Source organism: Planococcus citri, chromosome 5 (genome assembly GCF_950023065.1).
Source record: "Planococcus citri chromosome 5, ihPlaCitr1.1, whole genome shotgun sequence".
Lineage (NCBI taxonomy): Eukaryota > Metazoa > Arthropoda > Insecta > Hemiptera > Pseudococcidae > Planococcus > Planococcus citri.
This window is the reverse complement of record NC_088681.1, coordinates 16,610,372-16,630,869: the sequence shown is the minus strand read 5'-3', so window position 1 is coordinate 16,630,869 and position 20,498 is coordinate 16,610,372. Positions and strand designations below refer to the sequence as shown.

General features: G+C 33.1%; 4 protein-coding genes across 5 annotated transcripts in view; all 4 read left to right on the top strand.

Moving 5' to 3' along the window:
- LOC135848292 (uncharacterized) overlaps nucleotides 1-20,498 on the top strand; it is a 290,491-nt gene that overhangs the window by 222,706 nt on the left and 47,287 nt on the right. The gene's annotated exons all lie outside the window — the stretch shown is intronic.
- Nucleotides 820-4,082, top strand: LOC135848165 (uncharacterized). Its single transcript, XM_065367976.1, has 3 exons — nucleotides 820-930; nucleotides 1,024-1,110; nucleotides 2,818-4,082. Exons 1-3 carry the CDS (start codon nucleotides 882-884, stop codon nucleotides 4,011-4,013), a joined length of 1,332 nt encoding a protein of 443 aa, XP_065224048.1. The 5' UTR covers nucleotides 820-881; the 3' UTR covers nucleotides 4,014-4,082.
- LOC135847922 (uncharacterized) lies at nucleotides 8,932-11,833 on the top strand. Its single transcript, XM_065367660.1, has 3 exons — nucleotides 8,932-9,083; nucleotides 9,155-9,403; nucleotides 10,567-11,833. The coding sequence occupies exons 1-3, from the start codon at nucleotides 9,035-9,037 to the stop codon at nucleotides 11,760-11,762; spliced, it is 1,494 nt and encodes a 497-aa protein (XP_065223732.1). The 5' UTR covers nucleotides 8,932-9,034; the 3' UTR covers nucleotides 11,763-11,833.
- On the top strand, nucleotides 16,591-19,482 carry LOC135847965 (uncharacterized). The gene is made up of 3 exons (XM_065367710.1): nucleotides 16,591-16,746; nucleotides 16,818-17,057; nucleotides 18,221-19,482. The coding sequence occupies exons 1-3, from the start codon at nucleotides 16,698-16,700 to the stop codon at nucleotides 19,414-19,416; spliced, it is 1,485 nt and encodes a 494-aa protein (XP_065223782.1). The 5' UTR covers nucleotides 16,591-16,697; the 3' UTR covers nucleotides 19,417-19,482.

Sequence of the window (20,498 nt, the reverse complement as noted above, 5' to 3'; positions counted from 1 at the left end):
TGCGTTCGAATTGCACCAATTAAGAATTTAAATAGATACATTAACTACGCAGCAAATTGTGAATTTATTCTTTGATAAGTAAAACTTAATATACCTATCATCAAATTTTCAAAAATTTAAATCGTTATTCCAGTTCAAGGGAGAGGAGTAATTTTGCTCAAAACTGTGTTATGAAAACTTCCATATATGTACCTATAAGTAGTGATGAATTTTTTAGCGGAATAAAAATTATTGAGAAGATATAACTCACGTTATGAAAACATTATCCCAAAGACTCAGACCCCAAAGTGTTCTTGTTGGTGAAAATCACCTCGCGAATTAATAAAATGTTAAAAAAATAACAATGATAGATATCCTATCCTAATACTTATTTTGCACGTGCTAAATTTCCAACAAAAGGTTCGTAAAGTAACGAGTTACTTCTCAAACTTACAAATTCTGTTGGAAATTAATCATTTCGAAAATTATGTTGTTTACTCGGTATCGTAGAACACAACCACGTTCACGGTCGCTAAATTCCTTGAAAAAAAATTGTGGCAGGTAAGTTATTAGTACGCATAATGCACCTTTAATTTTTCGAACATGGATAGAGTTTTAATTTTCCTTAGTACATTTGCACGACTGCATATTATGTCACATAGAAAATTTCTTAGAATCATTTAGAAACCTGTACACACGAGTACTCGTCAAATAAAAAATTTCGCATCTTGCAATCAAGGATTAATTGATAATTAGCACAAGATGTTCACTCGAGCAACATGCAAAACACTGGGTGAATTCGATACGAGCAATATATAAAGAATGAAAGTCCGTGAAACTAGTCATTCAATATTTTGACAATTCTAGTCTATACGTACTGTATACTGTTGTGACATCTCAACATGGCCAAATCGTTCATGTTCGCGGTTTTTTTAATCGGATGCTTGATAGGTAAGCAAATATCAGGTTTTGAAACTGTTAATATAATGTACTACATAGGTATAAGTGTAACACAAAATGGTATCGAGATAATTTGTATTTTAGTTCAAGCTTCGTACGCTGTACCACCCAAAACTCAAACTCTAGAAGATCAGGAAGACGCAAATCCAGAAGATGAAGTACCAGAAAATGGTACGTAAATAAAAACAGCGGAGAAATTTTGTTTCGAGTCAAGCAGAGCTTGAAAGTCTGAATGCAGGTCTTCTAAATCATTTCATTCGATTTTCGAGCACCTATTAAAAATGTTTTCCAATTTCGAGCATTTTAGAAAATAAGTCAGGTTACTTTGAGTAGCTCAACCCAAATCAGGGGTCTCATTTTAGACGATTTACTTCTCTAAAAATTTCGAAGCGCTACTTTCATCCTTTCCCAAATTAATCTTCAGATTAAAATTAAATAATGTTCATCAACCGCTCGAAAATTTTCTAAACATTTTTCTCAAAAATAATGTTCAACTTTCAATGGATATTACAGAAAAAAAATTCAACAAAAATTAGGTATCTACTCATCATAAGCAATTGAAATTGGATACGGATGAAAATTTGACATTGACAATAATGATGGGTAGAGAAATACCTACCTACGTTGAAACTGTTGAAAGTAACAGTCATTTCCATAATAGTAAGGTTGGAAAAAATGTTTTTCTATCCGGAGAAACCTCACTTCTAGCGATACCTGAATCAAAGAAAACAATCACTTTTGGAGGTCCAATGCTGACCAAACTCGTAAAATATGTAATATTCTTAAGGAGGGGGGGGGTTAGCCATGCCAAATTGGCGGATTTTTGCACGAGGGGTCTTCGATTTTTTTCAAAATCAGATCATGTGTAGAAGCCATCAAACGATGTCGAATGACGCAAATCGGACATTTTTTCGATTTTTTTTTGGCGGAGCTGTGGGACTTCAAAGTTCTTCAAAATGGACGAAAATGGAAAATTTCAGTTTCAAATTGCTCCGGTTGTACGTGATATATGTAGAATTTGAACTTTTTTTTCAAATAGTAGTACTTTGAGAGGCAGATTAATCGACGAGATATTTTACGTTGAAAAAGTTTCCGAAAATAATACTCAGTGGTTCCAAAAATTATTTTTTTATTCGCAACTTTGGGGACCCCTGGAGCCCAAAAAATTGTCATTTTGGGTTAACTAACCACGGATTCGTATTTTGGGCATTCATTACAACATTTTAAGAGTGGTTCAGTCGATAATTTTCTGGGGCCAAAAATGGCCTTATCGATACTCCTCCTTTAAGGGATCCATAGAGGAGGCGTTGAATGGATCAAATCAAAAAAAAATTTCATATTTTCAAATATTATGTAATTTCTCAAATTTTTTAAAATTGAGCTTTCAAAAGAATCTCAGCTCTGATTTTTTGAAATTTTTTGCAAATATTCAAGTCACAACTATTCAGAACAATCAAGGGAAGAGGAGGAAGGGGTAGGGAGCAAATGATACTGATTTCCTTTCTTTTCTATAATGAAGAACGTACAAAAAAAAAAGATATTTGAAGGCTTTTTTCGATTTTTTTTTAAAAAAACACTCTTCTCGATCCACGGGCATCCTAACGATATTTTTCAAAAAAAAAGCAACATTAGTAACCTTTTTTCACAAAAAATGTAACTAAAAATTTTGAGTTTTGCAAATATTTTTATCAATATTCATGACCCTCAATACAGGGAAGGACGAACACCACAATTATATTGTCCAGTTGTGAGCTTTCACACACATAATTTTGCCCACGGGGTTTCAAGGACACACTCATTTTTCTTTCAATCCAGCTTAGTTTCATTTCATTCTTAAATTGGATCATGTTTGATTTTTTGTTCTTTTTCACCACACAGACCGTCCTCTTCCATTTTTGACCTGTCTGCTGTTCGAAAACGATTCCGCATGCGAAGGAACATGCTCGTTGATCGGATCAGTCTACGGCCAACCAGTCTCTTCGGGAGTCTGCGGAGAACAACACGACTGCAAATGTAACATTACACCTGATGCCACCCTGGAAGACTACTGGAACAAGAAATTCGACTCGGCAGACGTACTTGCCGAAATCTTGAAAAACAAAAAACTTTCGAAAAAAGTTTTCAACGTTCTCAGAACACCATTCAGAACACCTCAAGAAACCATATCCGATCTGAAAGAGGTTCTGAATGAAAAACAACTACAAAGTATTCGCCCTAAAGACAAAACAGCTCAGAAAATATTCCTCGCTGATGGTAAATTCGATCACACTGCTGTAAAAAAATACGCTGCCAAGAATCTGAAATCTTTACAAGTGTCAACCGAAGAAACCAATTTCCCAAGAGCCCTGTCCAAAGCCTTACGCAGCGCGGATAATTTCTCTTTTTATCGTATCCACGATGAAGTACGTCGCTCGGGAAATAAATTTTTAAATAAAATCCTCACCGAGTTTATGAACGTCCGCAATTTATCAAGAACTGCTCCAAGTGCTGAAGATGGCGATGAAGAAAACTTGATCGATCTTCTGGACGCAGCTGTAATCAATAAGTTGGTCAAATTACCGCCTCGTGATCCGTCCACTCGACGCGATAGGGTATTGAATTTATCCTCATCGCGTGCCCGAGGAGGCCCTGGAAGCTGGTTCAAACTTCGAGGATTCAGGAAATCAGAGGTTTCTAAATTTCAACAAGGAAACAGATGCTGGAATGAAGATGGCTACTATAGGGTTTGTTTATCTAAAAGTGGCTCTGCCCTGGGCCTGACTTGGCGTAATAACAAAGATGTCGTTGGTGTGGACATCAGTATGGCTGATAAGAATGAAATAAACCAAAAATGGTACTTCCAAAACGACGTGGTCGTTAGTTTGAGTCGAAAGAAGAATGGACAAAACGTCCAAACATGGAAGTTCGGTGATACCGTTTATCAAGTTAGTAAAAATTCCAAGGGTGCCATTAATGGCGAGAACTGGTCACCTGAGAAAGATGAAGCTTCCCTCGAGAAATATAAACAGCAAATCAGTTCTTGGTGCGATGAAAACGATTACATAGTGGGCAAAGAAAATTGCGTTATTTTTTAAATCAAAAGGAAATTACCTCGTGTATATGTACCTGAGTAGAGAATTATAAGTTTTAACTGATGCATTGAATTGAAGTTGTGTATTTTTTTGAAATTTTCAATCGAGTTCTGAAGCTTGGAGTATTTGGGAGAGAAGAAGGGATAACTATTGACCAAAACATAATAAGTTTTTCATTACGAGTTTTCGAGGTCATTTCAATCACAATTTTTTACTCGATTCCCTCCGAATCTAAAACACAGATTTTTGTATCAATGACAAACTTGAATTATTTGATCCATTAAAAAAAATTATTCACCAATGCCATTATGATCTCCGTGCTTCTGGAGCCTCATCAAAAAAAAAGTGATGATTGAAATGAAAGTTGAAACAAGGTCAAATGTCGTGGAGGGTTTTGATTTTGAAAAATTACATAAAACATACCATTTCGAAATTTTTGAGATTTCGTTTGAAGCATAAAAATTTAACTAATTTCTATACAGCATCAAAATCTTTGATCAGAAAAAATTTTCATTTTAAAAGACTACTAGACTTGCATGGAAAATACATAAATTTAAACTATTGATAGGTTTCATGATTTTATTTTCTGAATTTAATTTTGAAAAAGTAATTTTCAAAGTTTTACAAATGAGATGCTCAAATCTCGTTTTACCCCTTTAAATTCTAAAATACTGTAAAATACAGGACTCGTGCTCAATTTTTTTCAAAAGAAAATAATCTTTGCTAAACAAAAATACTCAAAAAATTAATCAAATGGAACAACAAAAAAAGAACATTTTAATGCACAAAAAATCACAAAAAAAACTCAATCAACATTTTTCAACAATTTCAACAAAAAGCAGCACTTATTGTAAATTAATAGTAAAAAAGTGACCCCTCTTCGCCATTTTTTTTGAATAAGTTGAATTATTTCGCAATTTTAATTTTTGGCAAAAAAGCAAGACTTTTTGATTTTTAGCTGAATGCGATAATCTAGAAATTTCAGCAAATCAACGTATGGCTTTTAGCAATTTTTGCAAAAAATGACATTTTATAGTCATTATTGATAAAAAAAATTAAATTTTCAGTAAAAGGCAAGACTTCGACATGGCAATTTTTAGCAAAAAAGTGAGGTTTACAGCCCTTATGAAATTTTTAATAAGAAAACGATAATTTTAGGCAAAAAGTAAAAACCTTGAAAAGTTTAGCAAATCGCTGACAAAAGAGTGAGACTTTTCCGAAGATTTTGTCTAAAAAGAGAGACCTTTTCGCAATTGTTGGCAAAAAAGTGAAAAATCTAGCAAAAAGCGACCCCCTTTTTGTTGAGTTACTTACTAGGAAAAAAATGTCTCTTTTCTTCAATTAATTAAACAATTGAAACATACAACAAGTTAAATAACCTAAATACAAATTTTTCATTTCATTTAGATGAGTATACAATTTTTTAAATCTCATTTCACGAGAAGCTCGTAATCTATCTCAAAACTGATTGAACTTGGAAAAAGTCTGCAAACGGAGTTTTGAAAACAACAAATGGAAGATTCGAAATCTAAATTAACTGCCCATGGAGGGGCGATATCAGGCCAAAAATCACTTGAAGGGTCCTACTGAGCGACTGTAAATTTGAAAATCGCTTATTCTTGGGTAAATGTGTTTTTTAAAAAATTTTTCCTTTCAAATATTATGCATTAATCATTTTGAAACGACGAAAGTAACCAATTCTGAAACCATTAATATTTTCATTGAGTTGCGAGACACTCCTCCGACCTAGTAAATTTTGGATTGTCGAGTAACTCTATTACTAGTAAAGCAAATTACAATTTAGAAAATTGTGTTTTTTTCGACATAATACGTAGATACTTGGCACATAGAACATATGTTACCTAAACTACAAAGTAACGAGTTTGAGGGTTGTTATTGAGAATTTTAAATTTTCAAAACACTTGTTTCATTTTACATCTCATTAGTACATTCCACGACGAAAAATTTCGTGAAAATATTTCTCCAAACTAGTTGAAAAATGAAAAATTATCAACGCTGCAAATTACAATTAAGTAAGGATAAAGTAAGAAGTTCAATATTACACGAGCAACATTAAACTGTGTAACAACTCGATGTGGCCAAGAAATCTAAATTAGAAATTCGCCACTAATTTCTTTTTTCAGAGAATAAAGCTCGTCAAGAGAGAAGAGGTAAAAATCCTTAGTCTATGGATTTTAAAACTACCATTATACCTCGTAGAAATTGATCAATATTATCTGAAAACTCTGTAATACAATTTTTCAACTTCTTATCTCACCAATAATCCCTCTTGAAGAGACAAAGCTGCAATTTCGTTAAAAGAAAATCATTTTCGGCGTAGTTTTCAAATACATTTTCTCAAATTATACAATTAGGGATCGATCATTCGAGAAGATTTTTGAAAATATTTTCAAACGCATCTTCTACTTGAGCAAAATACTCCCTTCAAATACCAAAATGCAGGGCTTCTTCTCAAAAAAAAAAAAAAATCAAAAAAGTACCTAGTGTTGCAAAACACAAAAAAAAACAATTTGTGCAGAAAAAAATCACTAAAAAAAACTTAGAAAACTTGATTGAGACTTCAACACTTTTAGCAAAAATCAGGACGTTTTGTAAATTAATGGCAAAAAAGTGACACTTCGTCGCAATCTTTTCCAAAAAAGTTGAATTTTTTCGCAACGTTTTGGGAAAAAAGTGAGAATAGTGAGATTTTTGATTATTTTTAGCAGAAAAGTGAGAATTTTTCAAGATTTTCGATAAAAAACAAGACTGATTATCGCGAGAGGCAGGGCTTTTTACAAATTTTTGATAAACTTAGTGAAAGGCTGCCGGCTTTTAACAGATTTTGGCAAAAAGTTGAGCTTTTTTGCAATTTTTAGCAAAAAAGTGAGGATTTTATTGCGATTATTTGTTAGAAAAAAAGCCTTTGATAATTTTTTATAAAAAGCAAGACTTCGATAATTTTAGCAAAAGACTGTTTTTTTAGAAACTTCTGGCAAAAAACGAGACTTTTTACTAATTTTCAAGACAAAAGTGAAACTTTTTGAAAATTTTTGGCGAAAGAGCGAAAATTTTGAAAAATTTTTGGCAACAACGAGACTTTTTCGCTATTTTTAGCAAAACTCAAAGACTTATTTAAAGCAATCATTTGAAGAGTGATATTCCAAAACTCGCTTTGTCCATTTTTATCGAAGTTGGGTTTTCAGCGGTACCTGGTAGATGAAGTATTAACTCACATTCTTACATCATCAACCTACCAAAATGAGGTGTTAAACTCACCTAAATAGCCAATTCACTAAAAATTTACAAAAAAAGAATGTTCCAAAACGCACTTTGTCCATTTTTATTGAAATTTTTTTCAGCAGTATTTAGTGGATGAAGTGTATACCTACACTCCTACATCATAAATCCACCCAAATAAAGTGCTAAACCCACCCAAAAAGCCAATTTACCCGTTTAAAGGGAAACTGTTTTTCCTCTTTCCTGAAAAGTTGTGAAAATGGACAAAGCGAGTTTTGGAATATCACTCTTCATTTGCAATAAATTCAGACTTCATCGACATTTTTGTTCGAGGAATAAAACTTTTTCAAAATGTAATGCTAAAAAACAAAATAATATACTGGCAATTTTTTCTAGAAAAAAAAATTAAAATTTTGGACATCACTGGCAAAAAAACAGCAAACTTTTGGGAAATTTGAACAAAAAAAAGACTTGAAATAGGTATTTTTCAAAAAAAAACGAAATTTTTAAGCAATTTTTTCTGCAATAGATGCGTCTTTTTAAAGAATTTTTGGGTATCTCTGGCAGAGAAAAGTGAGACTTTTAAATTTTTTGCAAGAAAGTAGAAATTCTTGGTATGTGACGAGACATTTGAGTAATTCTGACAAAGGCTGAACCTTGGTGCTGATATTGATAGAAAGCGAAATGGACAATTTTAGCTAAATGCAAGGCTTTGTGCGAGTATAGAATAAAAAAAGATGTGTATACAGTCGCATACTTTTCACATGAAGAAATAAGTACACTCCAAGTTTTGGGGATTACAATTGGATCAAATGGATCTTTAATCAAATCAAATTAAGGAAATCTAATCAGATGTAATCAGAACTAATTTGAATGAAGTCATCTAAATACAAGATCTGAACAGAATCTTTTGAATCCGATCCTACATCTGTATAAAAATGGAACCATATAAATGTGTTAGAATCACACCAACTGATAATTTAAATAGGTACCTAACTACGCAGCAATTTGAACACTTATTCTTAGATTAAACTCACTTATCATCAAATTTTCAAAAATTTAAATCGGTATTCGAGTATAAAAGAGAGACTTAATTTTGTTCAAAACTTCGATTAAAAAATTTCGATACCTATGATGAATTTTTTCGTGGAATAAAAATTCTTGAAAAGATAACTCACGTTATGAAACCTTAATCCCAAAGACTCATACCCCAGAGCGTTGTTATTGGTGAAAATCACCTCGCGAATGGACAAATGTTCAAAAAAATAACAATGATGAATACTCCAATAATTATTTTACACATTTTAAAATTGTCAACAAAAGGGTTCGTTAAGAAACGAAATGCTTCTCGAACTTACTACAAACTCCATTAGAAATTTTCCATTTTGTAAATTATGTTGTTTACTCGGTATCGGAGAACACATGTCGGCTATATTCCTAGAAAAAAATTATAGTAAGTTATTACGCACATGTACCTTTAATTTTTCGAACATGCGTTAAGTTGTAATTTTCCTTCGTATATTTCCACGTTTGAACATGTCACAAAGAAAATTTCTTAGAACGACTCAAGAGCCTGTACACACGAGTACTCGTCAAATCAAAAATTGCCCATCTTGCAATCAAGGATAATTGATAATTGGCACAAAATGTTCACTCGAGCAACATGCAAAACTCTGGGTAAATTCCATACGAGCAATATATAAAGAATCAAAGACCGCGTAGCTAGTCATTCAATACTTTGACAATTCTACCGTCTATACGTAATACTTTTGTGACATCTCAACATGGCCAAAACGTTCTTGTTCGCAGTTTTTTTAATCGGATGCTTGATAGGTAAGCAAATATCAGATTTTCAAACTGTCATAAGAGTAACACAAAATGGTATCAACATAATTGTATTTTAGTTCAAGCTTCGTGCGGCGCTGTACCACCCAAAAAGGAAACGAAAGCTCCACCAGCAGTCCAACAGCCTGAAGACATTGATGAAAACGATGGTTCAGATGAGTCTGAAACTCCAGAAGAGCAGGAAGACGCAAATTCAGATACAAATGGGAAACAAGACTTGAAAAATAATGAAGAAGAGGAAGCCGAAGATGAAAGTGAAGAAGAAGAAAGTGATGAGGAAGAAGAAGAAGAAGAAGTACAAGAAAATGGTAAATTAACAACACTGGAGAAATTTTGTTTCGAGTCAAGCACAGCATGAAAGTCTGAATGCAGGCCTTCCAAATTATCTCATTCGATTTTCGAGCAACTATTAAAAATGTTTTCCGATTTTGAGCATTTTAGAAAATAATCAGACAACTTTGAGTAACTCAACACAAATCAGATGTCTCATTTGAGACAATTTATTTCTCTAAAAATTTTGAAAATCAATATTTTCGATGACTCAGTCAGTAAAATTCTGAAAATACAACTTGTCATAATATCTTGTAATTTCTCAAAAAATTTAAAGTCTGCGAAAAATTCCAGTTCAAGTCTGCTCTTCCATCTCATCCTTCCCAACACAAAAGAGAAACCGAAGAGATCCACAATTTTACAAATTCATCTTTAGATTGAAATTAAATCATGTTCATCAACCGTTCAAAAACTTCCATAACATGTTTTCCAAAAATGATTTTGCAACGGATTAGTATTTGTAATAGTTGTTCATGAATATTCAGAAAAATAAAATAAATTCAAAAAAAAATGGCCACTCATCATAAACTAGAACTGAAATCAGGCTTGTTGACCAAAAAAATTCTAGTTTACACTTTTTGGTGGGAATGTTTCCAGTTAAGGTTAAAATTTCGGTTAATGATTAAAATTACAGTTGAAAATTTCAAAATTTCAAAAACTTTTCTCTGAGTTTGAAATTTTACAATTTTTTATTATTCTAAAATGATACCAAATACATTCAACTTACATTTGAAGTTTAAAAATTGAAACACTAAAAGAATCAAAATTTAACAATATTTTGAAAAAAAAATTTTTTATTACCTCTTATCACGAAAATATCATTCAAGATCAAACTTTAATAGTTCAAACAGTACGATGCAACCAGTTTCAAAATTTCCGAACTCCATACACGTTTTTTATTCTATCTTTTTCATTATTTTTTTGACCAATTTAGCCAATGATTGGACTATTTTCGAAAATTCCATCCTTTTTATGGCCCTCAACATAGGAAAAAATGAACGCCACATATACAATTATACAAATTATGAATTATTTGATTTGTGAGATTTCACACCAATAATTTTGTTCATTTTCTATCCATCTTAGTTTCATTTCATTTAAATCAGATTACGTTTGATTTTTTTTCTTTTTAATCACACAGACCGTCCTCTTCCATTTTTGACCTGTCTGCTGTTCGAAAACGATTCTGCCTGCGATGGAACATGCTCGTTAGTCGGGTCAGTTTATGGCCAACCAGTCTCTTCGGGAACATGCGGAGAACAAAACGACTGCAACTGTAACATTTCACGAGATGCCACCCTGGAAGACTACTGGAATAAGAAATTCGACTCGGGAGACGTGCTTGCAGAAATCCTGAAAAACAAAAAGCTTTCGAAAAAAGTTTTCAACGTTCTCAGAACACCATTCAGAACACCTCAAGAAACCATATCCGATCTAAAAGAGGTCCTGAATGAAAAACAACTACAACGTATTATTCCCAAAGACAAAACAGCTCAGAAAATATTCCTCGCTGATGGTAAATTTGATCACGGCGCTTTAAGAAGATACATCACCAAAAATCTCAAGTCTTTAGAAGTGTCAACCGAAGAAACCAATTTTCCGAGAGCCCTATCCAAAGCCTTACGCAGCGCCGATAGTTTTACTTTTTATCGCATCCACGATGAAATACGTCGCTCGGGAAATAAATTTTTAAATAAAATCCTCACCGAGTTTATGAACGTCCGCAATTTATCAAGAACTGCTCCAAGTGCTGAAGATGGCGATGAAGAAAACTTGATCGATCTTCTGGACGCAGCTGTAATCAATAAGTTGGTCAAATTACCGCCTCGTGATCCGTCCACTCGACGCGATAAGGTCATGAATTTATCCTCATCGCGTGCCCGAGGAGGCAATGAAAGCTGGTTTAAGCTTCGAGGATTCAGAAAATCAGAGGTTTCTAAATTTCAACAAGGAAACAGATGCTGGAATGAAGATGGCTACTATAGGGTCTGTTTATCTAAAAATGGTTCTTCCCTGGGTCTGACTTGGCGTAATAACAAAGATTCCGTTGTTGTGGAAATGAGTATGGCCGATAAGAATGAAATGAACCAAAAATGGTATTTCCCAAACGACGTAGTCGTTAGTTTGAGTCGAAAGACGGGTGGAAAAAACGCCCAGACATGGAAGTTCGGCGATACCGTTTATCAAGTTAGTAAAAATTACAAGGGTGCCATTAGTGGCGAGAACTGGTCACCTGAGAAAGATGAAGCTTCCCTTGAGAAATATAAACAGCAAATCAATTTGTGGTGTGATGAAAACGGTTACATGGTAGGCAAAGACAATTGTGTTATTTATTAAATTAAGAGGAAATTACCTCACGTATGTACCTGAGTAGAGAAATATAAGTTTAACTGATGCATTGAATAGAAGTTGTGTAATTTTTTTGAAATTTCCCATCGAGTTCTGAAGCTTGGCATATTTGGGAGTGAAGAAGGGATAATTATTGGCCATAAAATAATAAGCTTTTCATTACGAGTTTTCAAGGTCATTTCAATCACAATTTTTTACTCGATTCCCTCCGAATCTGAAACACAGATTTTTGTATCAATAACCAACTTGAATTATTTGAAGAAAAAAAAACGGATATTCGATAGTTCTCATCATTAATTAAAAGTTCTAAATCGACGAATTTCGATTCTTCTCAGCTCTTTTGGTCCATTTAGAAAAATCATTCACCAACGCCATTTCTTTTCGTACTTCTTGAGTCCCATCAAGAAAAAAAAGTGATAATTGAAATGAAAGTTGAAACAGGGTCAAAGTCGTGGAGGTTTTTGATTTTGAAAGATTACATAAAACACACCATTTCGAAATTTTTGAGATTCAGTTTAAACCATAAAACCTTAACTATTTCTATACAGCATCAAAATTATTGATCAAAAAAAATTTTCATTTTAAAAAACTACTACTAGACTTGCATGGGAAATACACAGATTTAAACTTTTGATAACTGTCATGATTTTATTTTCTGAATTTAATTTTTTTAAATTTAGTGATTTCTAAATTTTTAGGCCTACAAATGAGGTAGATACTCAAATCTCGGCAATTTTAGCACAAGGCAAAAAGTGAGGCTTTTTGGAAATTTTTGGCAAAATAGTGAAAAATTTTTTATTGGCAATTTTTAGCAAAAAAGTGAGGTTTATAGCCCTTATGAAATTTTTAATAAGAAACGACAATTTTTGGCAAAAAGTGAAAACTTTGAAAATTTTAACAACTTGCTGCCAAAAAAATGAGACTTTTCCGAAGTTTTTGTCCAAAAAGAGAGATGTTTTCGCAATTGTTGGAAAAAAGTGAAAATTCTAGCAAAAAGCAGGTCTTTTTGGCAGTTACTCAATAGGAAAAAAATTGAAACTTTTTTTTCAATTTAATAGTATTAAGTACTGTGTCAACAATCAAGAAACTGAAGAGGTCTGGATCAGCTACATACAAGAATTGTATGGAGATGATACACGTCCGGCTCAAATTGAAGTTTCATCCACAGAAGAGGCACCACGAATTGAAATGTGGGAGCTGAGGAATGCGGTGAAGCGAGCCAGAAACCACAAAGCAGTGCCGGGGGAAGATCTCATACCAGCAGACTTGAGTAAACTTCACTAACACCAGAGTATGAAAAAGAGCTGCTGAAGATAATAAACAAAATATATTATGATGAAGGCACACTGCCTAAGGACTTCAAAGCAGTAAACTTCGTACCAATACCAAAAAAGAACAACTCGCAAAGATGCTCTGAATATAGAACTATCACACTGATGAGCCACTCACTGAAGCTACTACTCTCCATCATAAATACCAGAATTGAAAAGAAGATAGATGAAAATCTAAGTGAAACACAATATGGCTTTGTAGCGAAAAAAGGGACGAGAGATGCAATTGCCCTGCTGAAAGTGATCATTCAAAGAGCACTGAATGCAAATAGGGAAATCATCGCTTGCTTCGTCGATTATGAAAAAGCATTTGATCATGTCAACCATGAGAAGATGTTGGAGATCCTGAAAAAATACAATATCGATGACAAAGACCTGCAAATAACACTAGGCAACAATTTTTGACCTTTTTTTTGTTTTCGGGTTGAAAATTGGCTTAATCGATAGTTTAGACCCTAAAACAAAAAACAGAGTGGGATTTTTCAATTTGAGTTGTTTTTGTGGTCAGGAGAGATGATCAAAGTTGCAAAAATGGCCGTTTTTGCCCTATTTCACGAGTTTGTGGCGACATCAGTATTCAGTTTTTAAAAAAACCAAGGTCATATTCGGATTCTACGCACTTTTTTAAGTAAACATCTTTACCGGATTTTTGATTTTCGAACATTCAAGCGCATACGGAAGATTTTCGTTTGTAACACGAGATTTTTACTGCACGAGAGCCTCGCCCGCGCGAACACAGTTCCGCGCCACGATTACGTCGTGGAGTAACGCCAGCGTTACGCGCTCCGAGTTTTAAAATATGTTTCAAACAAAAATCTTCCGTATACGCTTCAATGTTCGAAAATCAAAATTATTCTTGGGTAAATGCGTGTTTTAAAAATTTTTCCTTTCAAATTTTCTGCATTAATCATATTGAAACAACGAAAGTAACCAAAGCAAATTACAATTTAGAAAATTGTGTTTTTTCGACATACTCGTTTGAGGGTTGTTATTGAGAATTTTAAATTTTCAAAACACTTGTTCCATTTTACATCTCATTAGTACATTCCACGACGGAATATTTCGTGAAAATATTTCTCCGAACTAGTTGAAAAATGAAAAATTACCAACGCTGCAAATTGCAGTTAAGGATATTTGTAAGTACTTCAATATTACACGAGCAATCTTAAACTGAGCAACAACTCGATGTGGCTAAGAAATCTAAATTAGACTAAAACAAAAAAAATTGTGACAAAACAAAAAAAAAACAATTTAATGCAGAAAAAAATCACCGAAAAAAAAAACTTAGAAACTCGATCGAGACTTCTTCAACAATTTCAGCAAAAAGCAGGACATTTTGTAAATTAATGGCAAAAACGTGACACTATCGTCGTAATTGTTTCCAAAAAAGTTGAATTTTTTCGCAACGTTTTGAGAAAAAAGGTGAGATTTTTGATAATTTTTAGCAAAAAAGTGAGAATTTTTCAGGATTTTCGATGAAAAACTAGACTAACAACATCGCGAGAGGCAGGGATTTTTTATCAATTTTTTGATAAACTTGGTGAAAGGCTGCCGACTTTTAACAGATTTTGTCAAAAAGTTGAGCTTTTTCGCAATTTTTAGTAAAAAAGTGAGATTTTATTGAGATTATTCGTTAGATAAAAAAACCTTTGGTGGGTAGGTAATTTTTGTATAAAAAGCAAGACTTTTTTTTTTTGTTTATTGTTTATTCGTTCCATACATGAATCTTAATAAATATGTACCTTTAACGACCCACCAGTACCTTTCGGTGACAAAAAAAGAAAGAAAAAAGATTTAAAAAAAACTTTGACAATTCTAGCAAAAGACTATAGTTTTATATAAACTTCTGGCAAGAAACGAAACTTTTCACCAATTTTCCAGACAAAAATGAGACTTTTTGAAAATTTTGAAAAATTTCCAGCAAAAACGTCAATTATAGAAGAAAAAAACAAAACCTTGAAAATGATGACAATACTCAAGACTTTTAAAGCAAATATTCAATTCTTTCTAAAAAAAAAAAAATAGAATAAAATAAAATTTAATACATTGCTGGTAAAAACAACAGACTTTTGAGCACCTAATTTGAAAAAAAAAGACTTGAAATATTTTTCAAAAAAGCGAAAATTTCAAGCAATAATATGTAGATGCGACTTTTTGGATATTTCAACAACAAGCAATATTTTTTCAATTTTAGCAGAAAGCAACTTGTTGCGGAAATTTCGGTAAAATACCATAGTGAAAATTCATGGCAATTTTTGGCAAAAAACACGAATGAAAATTTTTTGGTAGTTATTAGGAAAAAAAAGTGAAACTTTTCCACGATTTCAGGGAAAAGAATTTTTTGTGATCTCTGGCAGAAGAAAATGAGACTCAAAATTTTTTGCAAGAAAGCGGAAATTCTTGGTATGTGACGAGACTATTTAGTATTTTCGACAAAGGCTGAACTTTTTCACTTGAAGATATAAAGCTTAGCATTTTTGCTTCATTTTCAACAAGATACTAGTTAGGCCAAGGTTTAGAAACATTGAATTTTTTTCAGAGTAGATATATGTAATACATATTATCAATTTATATCCATTAAAATCCAATAAGAACACTCCCAATTTTAAGGATTACAATTGGATTAAATGGATCTTTAATCAAATCAAATTAAGGAGATCCAATCAGAAGCAATCAGATTCAGAACTAATTTGAATGAACAGATCTAAAAACGAGATGTGAACAATGAACCGATTCATTTAGATTCTGTATTAACAAAATGGAACAACATAAATGTGCTATAATCACACAAATTAATAATTTAAATAGGTACCTAACTAAGCAGAAAATTGAAAATTGATTCTTAGATAAACTCACTTATCATCAAATTTTCAAAAATTTAAATCGGTATTCGAGGCGTAATTTTGTTCAAAACTTTGCAAAAAAAATAAAGATACCCATGATGAATTCTTTCGTGTAATAAAAATTCTTGAGAAGATAACTCACGTTATGAAACCTTAATCCCAAAGACTCAGACCCCCAGAGTGTTGTTATTGGTGAAAATCACCTCGCGAATGGAAAAATGTTCGAAAAAATAACGATGATAAATATCCTAATAATTACTTCGCACATTTTAAACTTTCCAACGAAATGTTCGTTAAAAAACGAGATGCTTCTCGAACTTACCAAGCTCCATTAGAAATTTCCCATTTTAAAAATTATGTTGTTTACTCGGTATCGTAGAACACATGTCGGCTCTATTCCTAGAAAAAATTGTAGTAAGTTATTACGCATATGCGCCTTTAATTTTTCGAACACGTGAAGAGTTGTAATTTTCCTTCGTACATTTCCACGACTGAACATGTCACAAAGAAAATTTCTTAGAATCACTTTGGAGCCTGCACACACGAGTACTCGTCAAATGAAAAATTGCCCATCCTGTAATCAAGGATAATTGATCATTGGCACAAAATGTTCACTCGAGCAGCATGCAAAACACTGGGTAAATTCCATACGAGCAATATATAAAGAATGAAAAGTCCGTGGTACCAGTCATTCAATATTTTGACAATTCTATAGTCAATACGTATACCTACTATTGTGATATTTCAACATGGCCAAAACGTTCTTGTTCGCGGTTTTTTTAATCGTATGCTTGATAGGTAAGCAAATATCAGGTTTTCAAACTGTCATAAGAGTAACACAAAATGGTATCAACATAATTGTATTTTAGTTCAAGCTTCGTGCGGCGCTGTACCACCCAAAAAGGAAACGAAAGCTCCACCAGCAGTCCAACAGCCTGAAGACATTGATGAAAACGATGGTTCAGACGAGTCTGAAACTCCAGAAGAGCAGGAAGACGCAAATACAGATACAAATGGGAAACAAGACTTGAAAAATAATGAAGAAGAGGAAGCCGAAGATGAAAGTGAAGAAGAAGAAAGTGATGAGGAAGAAGAAGTACAAGAAAATGGTAAATTAACAACACTGGAGAAATTTTATTTCGAGTCAAGCACAGCATGAAAGTCTGAATGCAGGCCTTCCAAATTATCTCATTCGATTTTCGAGCAACTATTAAAAATGTTTTCCGATTTTGAGCATTTTAGAAAATAATCAGACAACTTTGAGTAACTCAACACAAATCAGATGTCTCATTTGAGACAATTTATTTCTCTAAAAATTTTGAAAATCAATATTTTCGATGACTCAGTCAGTAAAATTCTGAAAATACAACTTGTCATAATATCTTGTAATTTCTCAAAAAATTTAAAGTCTGCGAAAAATTCCAGTTCAAGTCTGCTCTTCCATCTCATCCTTCCCAACACAAAAGAGAAACCGAAGAGATCCACAATTTTACAAATTCATCTTTAGATTGAAATTAAATCATGTTCATCAACCGTTCAAAAACTTCCATAACATGTTTTCCAAAAATGATTTTGCAACGGATTAGTATTTGTAATAGTTGTTCATGAATATTCAGAAAAATAAAATAAATTCAAAAAAAAATGGCCACTCATCATAAACTAGAACTGAAATCAGGCTTGTTGACCAAAAAAATTCTAGTTTACACTTTTTGGTGGGAATGTTTCCAGTTAAGGTTAAAATTTCGGTTAATGATTAAAATTACAGTTGAAAATTTCAAAATTTCAAAAACTTTTCTCTGAGTTTGAAATTTTACAATTTTTTATTATTCTAAAATGATACCAAATACATTCAACTTACATTTGAAGTTTAAAAATTGAAACACTAAAAGAATCAAAATTTAACAATATTTTGAAAAAAAAATTTTTTATTACCTCTTATCACGAAAATATCATTCAAGATCAAACTTTAATAGTTCAAACAGTACGATGCAACCAGTTTCAAAATTTCCGAACTCCATACACGTTTTTTATTCTATCTTTTTCATTATTTTTTTGACCAATTTAGCCAATGATTGGACTATTTTCGAAAATTCCATCCTTTTTATGGCCCTCAACATAGGAAAAAATGAACGCCACATATACAATTATACAAATTATGAATTATTTGATTTGTGAGATTTCACACCAATAATTTTGTTCATTTTCTATCCATCTTAGTTTCATTTCATTTAAATCAGATAACGTTTGATTTTTTTTCTTTTTAATCACACAGACCGTCCTCTTCCATTTTTGACCTGTCTACTGTTCGAAAACGATTCTGCCTGCGATGGAACATGCTCGTTAGTCGGGTCAGTTTATGGCCAACCAGTCTCTTCGGGAACATGCGGAGAACAAAACGACTGCAACTGTAACATTTCACGAGATGCCACCCTGGAAGACTACTGGAATAAGAAATTCGACTCGGGAGACGTGCTTGCAGAAATCCTGAAAAACAAAAAGCTTTCGAAAAAAGTTTTCAACGTTCTCAGAACACCATTCAGAACACCTCAAGAAACCAAATCCGATCTAAAAGAGGTCCTGAATGAAAAACAACTACAACGTATTATTCCCAAAGACAAAACAGCTCAGAAAATATTCCTCGCCGATGGTAAATTTGATCACGGCGCTTTAAGAAGATACATCACCAAAAATCTCAAGTCTTTAGAAGTGTCAACCGAAGAAACCAATTTTCCGAGAGCCCTATCCAAAGCCTTACGCAGCGCCGATAGTTTTACTTTTTATCGCATCCACGATGAAATACGTCGCTCGGGAAATAAATTTTTAAATAAAATCCTCACCGAGTTTATGAACGTCCGCAATTTATCAAGAACTGCTCCAAGTGCTGAAGATGGCGATGAAGAAAACTTGATCGATCTTCTGGACGCAGCTGTAATCAATAAGTTGGTCAAATTACCGCCTCGTGATCCGTCCACTCGACGCGATAGGGTATTGAATTTATCCTCATCGCGTGCCCGAGGAGGCCCTGGAAGCTGGTTCAAACTTCGAGGATTCAGGAAATCAGAGGTTTCTAAATTTCAACAAGGAAACAGATGCTGGAATGAAGATGGCTACTATAGGGTTTGTTTATCTAAAAGTGGCTCTGCCCTGGGCCTGACTTGGCGTAATAACAAAGATGTCGTTGGTGTGGACATCAGTATGGCTGATAAGAATGAAATAAACCAAAAATGGTACTTCCAAAACGACGTGGTCGTTAGTTTGAGTCGAAAGAAGAATGGACAAAACGTCCAAACATGGAAGTTCGGTGATACCGTTTATCAGGTTAGCAAAAATTCCAAGGGTGCCATTAATGGCGAGAAGTGGTCACCTGAGAAAGATGAAGCTTCCCTCGAGAAATATAAACAGCAAATCAATTCTTGGTGCGATGAAAACGGTTACATGGTGGGCAAAGAAAATTGTGTTATTTATTAAATTAAGAGGAAATTACCTCGTGTATGTACCTGAGTAGAGAAATATAAGTTTAACTGATGCATTGAATTGAAGTTGTGTAATTTTTTGACATTTTCAATCGAGTGTAAAGGTATTAATTTAAATGATTCAGATAGGTATTGGGTATAATCATATATTCTTATAGGAAAGTAATGTCCACTCATTTCTGGAAATGATTTTCCCTGACTGTTCCAGGTTTTCCAGACCAATTTCTACAATTTTCCAGATTCTTGAAAAATGAATTGCACAAATGATCAGGTGGGGGGGGGGGGGGGGTCAAATTTTTTCGAACATCATGGGCTCCAAACACGTATCATTAATAAATCTACAGTTGTGTCCTTTTTTTCCAAGCATGACTGTGTGCTCAATAGGGAGGCCCTTATTTAAACTTGGTGGATAAATTTTTTTTTGGTTTTTTAGTGGGAAAAATCAAGGTTTTAACGTGCTGAGCTCAATCGATGGTATCAAATTTTTTAAAAAGAGAAGCGTTCTGTTAAAAGAACAAAAATTGTATTAATAATTCACATTCAAGCATAGACACAATGGAAGAACATCATTTTTCAAAAACTGTTTAAATTTTTATTTGAACCCTCAACCATCTTTCATTGGAACTTGAAACGAATGATGAACTGGACAGAATACTGAACTGAATGCTGAACTAAATGCTGAACTGAATACTGAAATTTTATTTTATTTTACATATTTCATGTTTTTATTAATTCATTCTTTTATCCAGTCTTTCTGTCTTTTCGTCATCCAGCCCTGGTGAAAAAATACAAATGGTTTTTAAAATACCATAGGTCATCAATGGTTAACCAATGGTTAACCTACGATAAATCATAAACCTGTCAAAAATACCTATTGGTTTTTTGAAACTATTGGTATTTTTTTACATGGGTGTCTTTCCATCTTTCTGTCTAGCCATCTGTCCATCTTTTTGTCTTTTCCTCTTTTCGTCTTGCCAAAAAGTAGAGCCTATTTCTAATTTTTAGCAAAAAAGTGAGATTTTATTGCGATTATTGGTTAAAAGAAATGAAAATCTTTGGTCATTTTTGGTAAAAAGC